Source organism: Seriola lalandi, unplaced genomic scaffold (genome assembly GCF_002814215.2).
Source record: "Seriola lalandi dorsalis isolate HSWRI2012SDOR001 ecotype SW California unplaced genomic scaffold, Sedor1 jcf7180002054544, whole genome shotgun sequence".
NCBI lineage: Eukaryota > Metazoa > Chordata > Actinopteri > Carangiformes > Carangidae > Seriola > Seriola lalandi.
The window spans coordinates 3,029,440-3,044,485 of NW_019525097.1; the positions used below are offsets into that span (position 1 = coordinate 3,029,440).

The 15,046-nt window shown below is 39.7% G+C and overlaps 1 protein-coding gene across 5 annotated transcripts in view; it reads left to right on the forward strand.

The window, feature by feature from the left end:
• Positions 1-15,046, forward strand: part of ryr3 (ryanodine receptor 3) — a 111,405-nt gene that overhangs the window by 24,234 nt on the left and 72,125 nt on the right. For all 5 annotated transcript variants that reach the window (XM_023415121.2, XM_023415123.2, XM_023415124.2 and 2 more), the window contains 11 exons: positions 4,568-4,642; positions 5,087-5,165; positions 5,592-5,704; positions 7,944-8,043; positions 8,378-8,471; positions 8,952-9,026; positions 9,911-10,067; positions 11,705-11,869; positions 13,130-13,251; positions 13,339-13,519; positions 13,724-13,859. In XM_023415121.2, the coding sequence (XP_023270889.1) occupies positions 4,568-4,642; positions 5,087-5,165; positions 5,592-5,704; positions 7,944-8,043; positions 8,378-8,471; positions 8,952-9,026; positions 9,911-10,067; positions 11,705-11,869; positions 13,130-13,251; positions 13,339-13,519; positions 13,724-13,859 (1,297 nt within the window). The remainder of the gene's footprint in view (positions 1-4,567; positions 4,643-5,086; positions 5,166-5,591; positions 5,705-7,943; positions 8,044-8,377; positions 8,472-8,951; positions 9,027-9,910; positions 10,068-11,704; positions 11,870-13,129; positions 13,252-13,338; positions 13,520-13,723; positions 13,860-15,046) is intronic.

The following is a 15,046-nucleotide window of genomic DNA, read 5'->3' on the forward strand; positions in this document are numbered from 1 at the left end:
CGTCACTTTCACTTGAAATGACGCCTATTTCTTGATTGTCATAAAAGCTGCATTAATAGCTTGTACAGCACTTAGTTTATACGTGTACGACAGGAACTACATTGTAGGGAGATATTAAGCTAATGGCAGTACATTTCAATTTTTCCACCTCACCACATATTGTACAAATGGATATTGGAAGACATTTATTTCTGTGCAGACTCCCCCAGGATAGTAAATTAAGCTTTCACTTCACCATAGTTCGACATTTTCTCTTTCCCTCAGACAGTCTGGGGAGAATCAATTAGCTTGTCACAGATGTCTCTGAACTTTAACACATGACAATCTTGAAATAGACATCCATTGGTGCTGTCACCTTGTGCACATGAGTCAAATGTTTTGCCTTGCCTCTTTGAATACTACTTTGTTTGCAAGCGTGCAAGCACTTGCAAGCGATAGCGTCTGCTTCTAATAAGCATTAATTATCCCTTTTTTTTTTGCTTTTAATGCAATAAAATACAAGCTTAGTATACAGCTTAACATGTCTGTGCTGTTAAAAATTGCATACATTTATATTACACTAAACTCTTGCTTACCAAAAGTAGGAATGAGCTCTGATGATTGATCTAGTTGACTGAATCTAAATAAAAAGGATCTGAAAACCCACATGTTGGAAGAAAACTCACTTTGTGGTTTGGGTGTGCTGCTCTGTTTTCTCTAGGTTTGGTCTCTAACATCAGTTAATTTAAGGGTATTGACATGAGGAAATGTCCTGAAATCCATTTTGATTTCAGAGTGTTAACTTAACATGCAGTAATGTTGAGCAAAGCTGTTGGTAGATGATTTAAGGATGATTCCAGCAAACTGGACTGCCAACACACTACACTTGGTAATTTTTTTCCCATCTTTGGTTTAAATTTTTAGTATATGGTTGGTATTTCTTTGTTTATTTTAACTTTCTGTAACTGTCACATATTACACACGGCAGTTACATCACACTGTATCTTGATGGATTGTTATCAAGTAAATCTAAAGCAAATGGTGCATGATCTCTGTCTCATTATCCAGATGATTTAAAGGACAGGGCAGTCAATGTGTACATGACAATCAATATATAAGAAGGCACTTAGCAAATGTGTCAGGCATGAATCTCTTCTACATGGCCTTGAAAGATGGATTAGTGTGCCCTTTCCCATGCTCAGGCCGTTCCATATAAGATAGGCTATTGATATGAAGTGAACATTGGAGTAAATTACTTAGTCATGGTTTGATGTAATAGCTCTGGCAAAGAGTAAGCAGACACTGTTCAATCCTTGTAAAGCCAAGCAGGAACGAAAATTAAAGTGTTAAGGAGATGAGTGATTAGAACATAGACACCAAAAACATAGACACCAAAAACCATCCATGTGTTTGGAGTAGTTTGACTTTCTTACTGGCCTATAACAATGCTGCTAAAAACTATTAACAGAAAATAAATCAATAATATATTCTGTGATCATCATCAGTCATTTATTAAATAAATCAGTAATATATTATGAGATTATCATCAGTCATTTATCAAGTACAGATATTGGGCGGGTTGTTAATTATAATAATCAGGACGTTTTACACTAGCAACACAGATGTGGCAGTAGGTAACAGCTCATGGAGGCAAGATTGCCACAATCTCTGTCATAAATCGGAGTCATTAACTCAAATCTGTCAAATATGAACACACAGATATAACACACACATTTTAAAAATTCTAATAAACGTCCATCAACCCGCTTAGACATCACAGAAAAAACACCAGTTCAGAACTTGCCTGAGAATCATCGGGGCTTCAAGTTTTCTTGAGTAACAAAGTAATCCAGTGATAGGTGTTAGTACATCCATGGGTAAACAGCAAAGAGGAACTAATTATAACGAATTCGAGGCCCTTGATTGTCCAAAATACAAAGAATTTCGGAGATAAAAACGGGGGTCATGTTGGAGCAACCATTTTAACTCACTGCGGCAATATGTTTGTGTTAATATGACATGAATATTTCAATATTTTCTTTCTACCGGGCCCATTTTGAGAATAAAGTTCGTTTAAAAAAAAAAAAAAAAAAATCATGGTAACGTTATACTTCCTGTTCCGGTTACTGATGTTTTTTTGTTTTTATCTATTTATATAAGTGAAACAATTTAAAGTTACATTATATAAAACATTTTGTAAGGGAATATTTAAAATATTTAATTAATCAAAAATATAAAATAATTAAAAAAAAAAAAAAAAAAGAAAGAAGAAAAAGAAGAAAATTTGCGACAATTGGGTGGTTTCTTGCCACTGATTTGGTTACAATCTGTGAGTCAAATTTGGCGACGGTGTCCGTCATTATCATGACACGCGGCACCCGTGGGTATACGAAAATGCGAGATGCTGTAGTAACGGATGTCGTACCAGTTATTGTAACCGTTGACAGAACTAAACATGTCCAACGCACGAAAGCTAACCGCGAACTTTCCAGCATTCAGTGCTTATTAGGTAAAAACAAACAAACGATGGTGCAGGTGAACTTCTCAGTGACTTCCGGAGAATTCACATCGGAGTCGGTGTCTTCGGGTTTAAAGTAAGTTAATAAAACTAGGAGTAGAAGAATGGTTTTATAATACATCCATGACTAGTAGTGGCATAGTTAAATTTTGGAATCATGAATTTCAAAATGGCGCATAATTAGATTGTACAGAAATGTCTAGAAGGTTTTGACGCTAGCTAGTTGTACATCAACTAGTAGCTTATTATAGCTTCTACTCATTGTTGAATTTTCTAATTGCTGTGAAAAATGTATCTGTCCCATGGCTTTTTTTTAGAATATACAGTACTAACAAGCAGAAACTTAATTGCCATCAAATGCCTGTAATGGGTGCCTCACTTGGATAGCTAAGTCATCAAGGACTATGATGACCTGCATTAGGTCTAGTGCTAGTAACGCTAAAGCCAAGTAGTTAATAATATGGATTTTACTGTATTTAACTTTGGTGGAACAGCAATGTCAGACAGCACAAAGTATTGTGCAGTACTAGCATAGAGTGTAAAGCCAACTATTTACCATGGCATATGATACATTTTGGTGTCTAGCTATGTCTTTGTGACTAAAAAGGAAATATTTACTAATGAGCCTGTATTAACAAAAATGTGGATAATCAATTAAGATACAGCTTACACCTCCTCCCCTAACACACATGTATGCTTTGAGACACATCTGCACAAACTGTCTCTGTGTCTAACACAAATTCACTCCAAGCTCTTTAGGATACAGTACTTACAACCGGAGGAGCAACAAACCAAAGGTCACAGTTCCTGGCAGTGATGTGTCAGCATGACAGCAGGCCTTAAATACAGGCTGGCTCTCTCTCTGTACCCCCTCCCTCACTCCCAGCTGTTGCTGGATACTCTTCCCATTTTTCTTTTGATCGAACCTCAGTTTCCTTTTTTGTCTGTCTTATGCAAGCCATCTGGGAGAGCCTTGGTAGCCAAGAGAGAATTGGCTTAGGGTCATGTTCAAGGGACAGTCGGGAGTTCCCTTTAGGTCGGTTTAAATGTGACCCCACGAGAAAACACACAAATTAACGCCGACAACTGGTCAAGAAAGAGGATAGCCTCCATGTATTGCTTGTTGGATAAACACTACAGTGTGTGGCACAGTGGTGAGCACTGTCCTAGTCTTGGATTTGGTCCCAGCTGTTACTGTTAGGATTTTAAATGTTGTTTACCACCAGTCAAATCAGGTAGACTGGACACTCTGAATTAACTGTAGATATCAAAGTGTCTGTTAATAGCCCTAATAATAGAAATTTCCACTGAGACAATGAGAAATCTTTAATAAGTGGAGAATGTATGGGCAACATTATCACAGGTTACTAACGGGGTGAATTGTTATTTAATTTTTACCATAAATCCAAAGTTTAAACTGAATAAAAACAAGAAACTACCAAAAATATATTATAACCCTTATGATGGAAAATCATGTGTGCTTAATTCAACTCACTCACTCCTATCACAAGTGATTTGAAAGTGAACTGACTACATTACTGCTTTAAGACTGTTCCAGATTTGTAGCGTTTATCCAGCGCACAATACCAAAACCCAAATGGAAATTACTGTTACAGCGATGGTTTAGATGTCACTGCTTATGGTATCTCTTCTTTTTTCTTCTGCTGCTAGAGGTTGATTAAAAGGGTAAGTCGAATTTTCTTTATTCACCACAGTGATGAAGAAAAAAAATCTCATCTTTATTATTTGTTGCTCAACTATGTCCTCACATTTCCTCAGGCATTTTGCACCCGAATGTCACAGTTATTGTTTGTCACAAGAATGGGCAAGCTGTCTAATGAGTGTGGTACTATACATGTTTGTGTTTGTTGGTTTGTTTGATTGTGTATGTAGTTTTTTTTTTTTTTCTGTTTATCTTCCTCCGTCTTTGTCTGTTATATGCTTGCACTTGGAATGGAGGTTTTAACTAAAAGATACTTGATCCTTTCAGTTCCATGCAGTTTACCTGGGTCCAGAGGTCAAGGATGCTAGGACATGTTAATAATCTGTGACCTGTTTGTTTCCCGGCAGGCGGGTCAGGGGGGCGGACATCGGACCCTGCTCTATGGTCATGCCATCCTCCTACGCCACTCCTTCAGTGGTATGGTGAGTATCAACAATGTTATTTGACATAAGAAAGTAATGTATATGTTGTTTTTTTGTTAATTAATTGTTTAAAATGTTAGAAAATGGGGATTTCTTTAGTGAGTGACCATTGTTAAGTCTTCAAATCACTTATTTTGTCTGAGCAACAGCTGAAAAATGCAAAAGAGGTACACAACAGAGAAGAAGCTCCCAATCTTCACATTTGAGAAGTGGGAACCAATCAATATTTGTTTTTTATTATTGATAGAAAATTCATTTTCTCAATCGACTAATAAGTCAATAAGTCTATAATAAGTATATTTGTAAGTCCTGAACTGTTTATTTTTTGATTCATGAATAAATAATTTAAGTCATATTTTATTGCATATATGAACAATAGCTGGTTCCACAGCCCGTTGAGGTGTTTCCTTTGACTTAACACTAATATTATTTTTCACTCCCCAGTACTTGACCTGTTTGAAGACATCAAGGTCTCTGACAGACAAGCTGTCGTTCGATGTCGGACTACAAGAAGATTCAATAGGTACAGTGTGACTAACAGACACTTGACAGAGTTGACTTGGCTTTTTGTTGCTTTTAATTAAATTCAGTTTTTCTGAATAGCCATTTCAGGTCAACCTAACCTTGAGATTAAATAAATACCCATGGGAGAAACACTGTAACCATGCATTTGCTGTGTGTGCACAATAATACTATATTTGACATTTGAACTACAGAAATGCTTCAGGGCATTTATCAAGTGGAAATTATACTTCAATTATTCCATCAGTCATTCTCAGATGAAGGATAGTTATATGCTTTTTGCTCCTCAGAATAGATGGACACTTAAACAACAGAGAAAAGTCAGGACTATCAAAAATGACACGTATATGACTGTGTTGGACAATAGATGTGCTCTAATGCTATTTTCACAAATTTGATTAATATTTTCATGTCTTTATGTCTATAGGAGAATCCTGTTGGTGGACCATTCACCCTGCGTCCAAGCAGAGGTCCGAGGGAGAGAAAGTCCGCATCGGAGATGACCTGATTCTTGTCAGTGTGTCAACGGAGAGATACCTGGTAGGTCAAGTCTGGTACCTTCTGAATACAAAAGATCCAAAATGACCTGTAACTGAGAGGAAAAAGATAAGGTTAAGGTTTTGTTTTTTTTTTTTGGGGGGGGGGGGGTTTATTATTTGTGCTAAGCCTGTAGGGTGAGACTCTTTCTTACTCTTTTTTGGATAGAAGGTCAATAACCTTGCTAGCCAGGTCAACAAATATACACACAATAAGTAGGAGAAAACCCCCATTGTTAATCATGAAGCTAAAGCAAACAAAGGTTATTAGATGAAAAAAATATGTGGAACGATGTAACATCATTACTAAAACTATATTTAATTTATTTTGTTTTATGTTGCATCATAAACACATTACGTTCAACTTTACTTGGTGAAAGCAATTCAGATAATTATACCTTGCAGTCATTTAGCATTTTGATTTTTGATGCCACTCATCAAAGACCTCCCATAGTTACTCTTCTTCAGAAAGTGGGAGGCAGTGTTACAGCATAGCTTTATCAACAGAGACTTAAACTCAGTTTTAAAAGATGATGGTTTATTTGCAGCTCAAACAATTCTCATTGAATCAGCAGGTGTCCATTCAGTTTCTCACTTCCAGATAAGGTTTTTCTCTCATGAATATTCACTGTTTTTCAGACACATCAGATACATCAGATGCAGTCTCTTGTTTTTGATGCAGACTGTATCATCTCTCATTTTCTTTTGTCTGGTTTTCTTGTCAGATCTCACTTAATTCAGATTTGCTCTATTGTCTTGGGGGCTGCCAAATGTTTTCATGTCAGAATAAAATTGTCTGTCTCTAAACTCGGACGAGAAATGTACAATGCACTAAATGCAAAAAGGGAGGGTTGTTTTTTTTCCGAGATTATTCGCCCCACATAGCTGGAGTTATCTGCTTTGGTTCACTGTCTGTCTCAAAAGGCACTTTGGAAACTTTCATAGCTGTCAGATAGCTCTGATACCCGTCTCACTCCAGCCAACTTCAGAGTGACAAGGCAATTCAAGGGGAAAACTTTAAAACTTTACCCTGCTATCTGTAATGGAAATCTGATTACCTGTAAAGCCCTCCTGTGCAGGTTCTTTTTAAAAATTATTTTTAGGGAAGGCATCCATCTGACTGATGAGCTTAGAGTTAATGCTGTCTCCCTTATGCACAGCTATACACCCGACCTCAATTAACTTACTTGGTAAAGAGAGAGGAGAGGGGGATTTCAAGAGGGAGACTGAGAGGAAGAGAAAGAGGCAGAGAGAGAAATGGTAAAAGGGAGGGAGAGAGACGTGCCAGGCATAAGAGAGTGGGGAGCACTAGCTTCCCGTGGCTGCTCTGGCCCCTCAGGGAAGGAAATGTGCAATTAAAGCAAAACTGGCAAAGAGCCAGACTTTCATCTCCTCCAATGGGAAATCTTCACCTGATTTGGCCTGACAGAAAATCAGCTTTTGAAGAATGGGACACAGAAATTCAGGCAAAAGCAATCAGTGCTCAATTACTGTGAACAATCACAGACTTCGTGATGGAGTCTTTTTAGGATGTAGGGGTTTGTTGCTTTGTCTCTTTGTGTCCAGTTTGGCTTAATTGTGTCAGCAGTTACATTTTGTTCTGCATCTAGTGTTCAAGTCTGGTGCCCAACTGTCAGGACAGTATAAAAAATCCTATTAGGCTGAGCTAGTGCACAAAAAGTTCAACTTTATACAATCATAATATTTTTTGCATAACACATGTCAACACGTAGGAAAGGTTGCACTGAAATACATGGTATACTGTGCATTTTTGAAACATTGTCCAAGACAGACTAGTAAAAACACTAAATGGATGTTTGTAGTTGTACTACATTTATTTACATATTTTTGCCAATCAGCACATCAGCTCTTGAGAGGATGTAGCTGAAGGCCAGGATAATTTCAAGCTTCCACCCGCCTCTAAATTATGCCTGTAGGGAAATGGGAGCCACTCCAAGAGTTTCTGCTAGAAGGAGTTATTGTAGAGTATTATCTGGACATTGCTGCAAAGAAAAACACTGATGCAGCAGTGGTTTTTAGCCCACAGTGTTATAACACTGCAGCTCCAGAGGACAGACGTTTTTTAATCTCTTTTAAAATGCCAACTCTGGGACATCTTGCTCTTCTGTGCAGAATTGCTGAATCTCAATGTTTATCTATATTTCCCTCCTGCAAACAACTACTTTACTGCCCATCTCCACCTTTATGTCTAAAGCCCTGTGTAACCTGCTCCTCTCTTGCAGCACCTCTCTATCTCCAATGGCAACATCCAGGTGGATGCCTCCTTCATGCAAACTCTGTGGAACGTCCAGCCTACCTGCTCCTCAGGCAACATGGCTGTAGGCAAGTTCATGACAACAGCAGCAACTGCAATAACAACTGTGTCATCGACTTTTTTTCAAGGACATTTAAATACATTTTAAAAAATGTTTTCAGATACTGTGGCTGTCTTACATCTAATGATCTTCTGAATATGTAAGCAATAAGGAAAAAAGCCATTTATGTTAAACCTGAGAACTCACATTACAGTATTTGCAGATGAAAAAATAAGCAACTATAAAAAATCCACTGTTTCACTGTATGGTTGGAGAACAACCACACAACGATAATAGAAATTTTCTGCATAATCAAAGAGGAAAACAAATATTTTTTAACCCTTTTTTCTTTGTCCTATTAGGGTATTTGATTGGTGGACATGTGATGCGTCTTTGTCATGGGCATGATGAGAGCTTGACCATCCCTGGAGCAGACAAGAATGAGGAGGAGCAGAGGTTAGTGGGTAATTACTGGATCTCAGTAATCCGACTAAATATTAGGAAAGTTGTTTTGTGACCAGGGAGTCAGTATTTAAAAAATTCTGAACAACAACTAAGGCAGTAGTTTTAGGAATGATAAATGAGAGACACTGTCCTTTTCTGCAACAATTACTCAGGGCCCAAGTGTTGTTAAAGTGTAGATTAAGGTACTTCTCAAACCTGTGACAGTAAAATTGCATAGTGACAATAACATAAGGCTCATAGCTCCTGTGTGTCCTGTGTATTCATTAATAAATTGATAATCTAGTGGAGGTAAATAGAGATTCGGTCTGCCATACTGCAAGACGTCAATCAACCATGGAAGAACTTCTTGTCTAAATGCTTTAGCAGTGTTGGTATTTCCTGTGCTAGAACAGCAGCAGTAGCAGGAACTCTTCAAGTTATATTATTCCCATTGTGACTTGAAATACTCCTCCGCTGTCTTTTTGCCTCCAGGATCGTCAACTATGAGGCGGGTAAGGGAGCGTCTAGGGCTCGCTCACTGTGGAGACTGGAGCCTCTCAGGATCAGGTGAGATCAGACTCAAATACACACATACTGAATAAAATACAGTCAGGAAAGTAAATAACATAAAACCCTAACATAGCTTTCTCTCAGAAATACACAAGTTTTCTTTTTAGAGTGGGATCTCTTCGTGAAGAATAAAAAGAATTGGTTCTTTATGTACAAATGTTACAGCTACTGTACTGTAGGTCATGTACAAAACTCACCTCCCTCTACTCTGGGCTGTCACTACAAATTAGTTGGCAGAGTCCTTCAGAGAGTGAGGTTCTGTTTACCATCCCTTTCAATCTACTTCTCTCTGTGTGTCTATCATCCTCCCCTCTTCTTCCTCACTTCCTTTTCTTTAACTGGCCACCCACGCGATTTCCCCCCAGTCCCATCGTCTGCTAGCTCTCACAGGGACTGCCTGTCAGAGTCTGTACACCTTGAAATGGCGCAGGTGCATCTGTTAAGGCACATGTTCCCTCTCTTCAGCTTAGGGAGGAATTTTGAACAGTATTTTCTACACTGCATCAGTGAAGAAAAACCATATCGCTTTCTCACTTGATGTACTCATCCCACCTGCAGATATGTTTTACAAACATTTTGAAAATATTCTACTCAATGTAGATTGAGTAGTGTTTTTGCTAGTCTGTGCTACGAACACATTTCAGTCAGTACCAAAAAAGTATTTAGGTTTTGGTAAATGGTCCTATTCCAGAGAGCAGGAACATGGGGACAGAATATGCATATTTACATTATCCGCCAGAAACAATATTGTTAAAAAGTCAGAAGAGTCTGATATTGTCATTGTTATTAATTGCAGTCATGTGAGGTTTTCAGCGTTGAAGAACGTAGAATATCCAATGTAACCTTATCTAAAGTTTGTGACACCAGTTCTCTGTGTTTAGCTGGAGCGGTAGCCACATCCGGTGGGGCCAGGCCTTCAGGCTACGTCACCTCTCTACTGGCCATTACCTGGCCCTGACCGAGGACCGTGGACTGGTCCTGCAGGACAGAGAAAAGTCCGACACCACAGCCACTGCCTTCTGCTTTAGGGCCTCCAAGGTTGGTGCTTTCTATCCCTGTACAGATATCATTTAATTATTCTTTTTTTACAACTAGCTCTGATGTGCCCTTTGAGCAAGGCAGTTACATCACCAGAAAGCTACCCTGTTAATGTAAATAATTGCTCTTGGTCAACTTACCTCATTAAAAGAGGATTCAAAATATCTTTCCCCTGACCACTTCATCAGAGACTCCTGAGATGGGGCTGTAAGCTCTCAATGAGCGCATGGCTTGCCACCATAAATTGACCTTTTCACAGCTGCTGAGTAGACAGCACTGTAAATGCTGGAGCAAGCATTCATGTTGTCAACTGGCTTAATTGCTGCTGGCTGGGTTATAGCCATTTTCAATTAGGAGGGGAAGGGACACTTTCATCACAACTACAGTATTAAGATTCAATGTAATCCATATGGGGAATTTCAGGATACTTTGTGTTCCTTCATTTGCCTTTGCTTTTTTCTTTCCCCTAATTACCCATCCTTTTTATCCCACACTTTGTTTTGAACTCTCTCTCTCGCTCTCTCACACTCTGAGGGTGTTTCAGTTCTTCTGTTTTAATGGTGTGCATTCCAAAAATAAAGTCTCACTGCCAAAAATAACTGAGAAAGGAGCACATGGCTTACTTGAAATTCAGACTGAGAATAGATATTTTATTGATGCTCAGATATGTTGTGTTTACTTGTAAATTGTGCAGTTTCAACACAGGTGATTTGATTTCTTGCCATCTTATTGTGATCCCATGACTTTGCAAATTGAGCCAATTATTTCCTCTTAACTGTTTCAGAGCCTCCACCTAAATCTATTGTCTATCAAAATTAGACCTGGATGAATCTCAACACAATAGGCTAATGTTTTTATGTGTACATTTTTGTTTTGAGCCTCATTCACCTGTAGGGATCTGTCTTAAATTTGTGATAACCTCTATAGTTGATTTTCTGGATTTACTGTTTATTGCATAAGTAATCCTACAGTATTATCCCACCCTGGAATTGCTGCAGCCACATAAACAAAACAATGGCATGAGTCACCTTCCGAGCACCATTGTGTCCCTGTATATCCTTTTATCTACAACAGGTACAGAATAAAATTCCCCCCTGAGAGCTGTCCACTTCTGAGTCTTCAATTTTCCAACCCATCCCACGCCTGACAACAAAGTGTAATTGCCCTCAGTAATCACTATTCCTGCAGGACCCACAAGCTTTTTAGGATTACTGGAGGTTTTGTTGTTTTGAAAAAATAAATACACTGTAGTGCATAGAAACTCTCTCCTTCCACCCACTGTACATGCAACCCAGTGGCAGTTGGTTACATTAATGCCAATGTTCAACATGGCACAGCATTGACCTTTTTAGATACAGGGTTTCCCGCTACTTGCTGTCGACTGCAATCAGTTGCATTGCTCCATCTCTCCTTAGCCAGAAACGCAGCAGAGCTAATGAGGCTGGCGGCAACCTCCCAGCAGACCAGCAAATGCATTCTCCTCAACCTGCCTCTCTGATTAATATCTAATCACAATATATCTTCATTTGTCACATGTTCATGGCTGTGAGTTGGTGTCTCTGTGTGTGCATGTGCTTCCTTTCTCTGTGCATGCATTTGCTAACGTGGGTATGTGCCTCTCAATGTGACCACTATAGGAAAAGGGTGACTCGGGCCCAAAGAGGGACATTGATGGCATGGGAGTACCAGAGATCAAGTATGGAGACTCTGTCTGCTTCATCATGCATCTGGCGACAGGACTATGGCTGTCTTACCTGGCACCTGATGCCAAATCGTCTCGCCTAGGACCCCTGAAAAGACGGGTAAATACGATAAAACTTTTATTTCGAAGCTCCAATTGTACTAACATTTACTCGCATATGAATTTCCATTCAGCTATGCACAGACAAGTGCCCGGCCCACTTGAGCTTGTTAGAAAAAAATACTGTTGCAGTGGTGAGACATTTGTTAGACATGAACATAACTTCTCTATTATTTTGCTGTGATTTTGAATGCATGGAAAATACTGTTCAAAATATTGCAACCCTGGTTTCTGTTCCCATAAATCACAATTAGTTGTGGTCTTCTGGACATGCTAATCTGTTGCAGGCTAATCAGACTGAAAGCATCCTGTTGGCAAATTATGAATCAATCATTGCTCTGTTGCATAGTGATACTGATAACTATGTATATCATATCTGGCATTGGTGTACCTATGTGTTAACTGTAAGGTCCGGAATGCCTGCTATTGCTTGTCTGTAACACCTCGAAGCCTATGTGCATGGTAGTAAATCACACCCAGTCAAACCAGTGGGTTATATGGCCGTTTAAACACCTCCCCCACCCAGGCAAATATTTATCTTTCTCTTTACTTAAAAACATCTTCTACCCTCAATATTCTTGACACAGCTCCTCTCTCCTGACGCCCACCCATCCAGCGTAAATGATGTAGCAACCCATTTAAATGTGATAATGGGCCACGTGGAGGGTGACAGTTAGTTTTGGGTGAGACTGGGGGGGGATTAGGGCGGCACACAAACTCTGCTCATCACTGGGCATGTCTCCAGGGACATTGAATGCCACCTCGCGCTGGTGCCAGGCAGTCCCTGCAGCCTTGGCAACACGCCAATGCACCTGACATGTTGGAGGTGATGCTTAGTCTACACTTAAATCTTTTCACCCCCTCCCTCTTCTTGATTATGCTGTCTGATTACAGTGAGTCAGGTTTCACTGAGCTGTGGTGGTGTAGACAAGGAAGTTACAGGAGACTCACACTTCACACTTAGCCATTACATCCTGAAATGGCTTCTCTTATTCGTGTAGCTTCTTGGTCAATATCTTGTATAATATATGCTTGTGTCTTCCATTAACTGTAGTTGCTGTAAAAATGTGTATAAAGTTTATCATCCACTTATTTGTAGCACGGATATTATTCAGATAAAGTTTGACAACGCTGATTGGACAAATGGACGATTATAGATGCCTGGCTGTATTGTTGCTTTATAAAACTGATTGTGTTGTTGTTGTTCAGTATGTAGTTTCTTCTGTATTAGTAAAATGTGTATTTATGTTTCCTGGTCTAGGCCTGTCTACATTCTGAGGGCCACATGGACGATGGGCTGACCCTGCAGCGCTGCCAGCATGAAGAGTCTCGGGCTGCACGCATCATCCGTAACACCACATTTCTCTTCACCAACTTCATAAAGTAATGACGGGTTGACAAAACATTTAGACAATGTTAATTCTTGCTTTGTCTATTTCAAGTTTTGACCTTCCCTTTTCTTCCCTCCAGAGCCTTGGACAGTACTGTGGAGGGCGTGTCTACAGCGGTGGCTGGGTACGTTGAAGAGGTGCTGCAGACACTGAACGATCTGATCCAGTACTTCAAACAGCCCGACTCGGAGTTGGAGCACGAGGAGAAACAGTGTCGTCTCCGCTCACTCATCAAACGCCAAGATCTCTTCAAAGAGGAGGTGAGAGCGTAGGAATCAAGCTCATGTTGATTTTGAAGTTAGTATGTGAGGGTAATTTTAATTCTTGACAAGCCAAAAGATACTTATTTTACCCATTGCAGCAGCTTCAGTTTAGATGGCAGTTTAAGGAATATGCTTCTGGTGTCATGACGGGAATCTCAGGATATTCATGTCAATAACATTGCTTTTCTTTTATTTTCTCAGGGGATGCTGGCCCTCTTGTCCAAATGCATTGACCGAATGAACCTCTACAACAGTGCTGCCCACTTTGGAGAGATGGCTGGGGAGGAGGCGGGCGCTGCCTGGAAGGACATTCTCAACCTCCTCTATGAGCTCCTGGGTAAGCAGGCCTGAGTGATGGATCACATGAAATATCCACATCTTCTGTCAACGCTGTCAGCTGTTGACCCTGGGTAGACATGCAGTATTAATCTTCCCACAGTGTCTTCACTGAATCCTCCTTTTCTCCTTTACACTTCACACTCTACACTTCTCTCCCCTGTTTTCCTCTCCTCCTTTGTTCTTTCCTTTCTCCTCCATAAACTCCCTCCACTCCTCTTGTTTTCTGTATGCCACATCTGGAGTTCACAGCTGCTGACAGCCTTTACATGACATTCATTTGTTATTATTTGTGACAAGGGAGTGGAGAGGGAAGCAAAAACAGAATGCCTTCTTGTATGCTTCTTGTGCAATCTTCCCTGCCTTCCATCTAGGTCACATCCTTCTCTCAAAGCAGTGTGGACACATTACAAAGCATTCAGCTGAATATTTGAAGAAATGATGGCATCGTTAACAAAATGCCAGCCATCACAGGTGCTGGCATTATCCTGTTCTGTCGGGGCCTGTGTTGAGTCATGAATACTAAAGATTTGACCCTGAAAAAGTTTTATTTTGGACAGCTTTTTCTTAGGTAGTTTGTTTTGCTGTCATTGGAGCTTTCCCATCAACAGCTTCCCCTCGGCTCACCTTGACTGCCCTTATATTCATCATCACCTCCCCAGCATGTACTCCCACATGCACAACATTACACACACACACACACACATACACACACACACACCCACAAAACCCACAAATACACTCCTCGGATTTCACTCTAGCCTTCCCTGTGGATGGGTCACCCACCATGATGCAAAGGCAGTCTGGTGAAGTGAGTTTTGCATGATGAATTGTGCAGCACCCTTGGTTGTCCTGACCTCCTCTGCTCTCCATAATAACTGCTGATCTGTTTTAAAGTAAAGTACAATAGTAATTTAGTGTAAGTTAAATACCCAGGTGGTCAGCTTACCTATTTAATGATGAGGACATGGACATCAAATTCATCCATCATAGTAAATCATTGGTTTTGGGGCTCCAAGGCCAAATTTAACTCTTTCCAGAGCACTGCAAATAGGGTGCTGAATTTACAGTGTTTAAAAATTAAAACTGGTTATATCAGCTATTTAAAAATTGTGATATTTTTATGTTGATAATTTGTGAATTTACATGGATCCAGTTAATTTAGGAGTATTTTCCATGAGCACATAG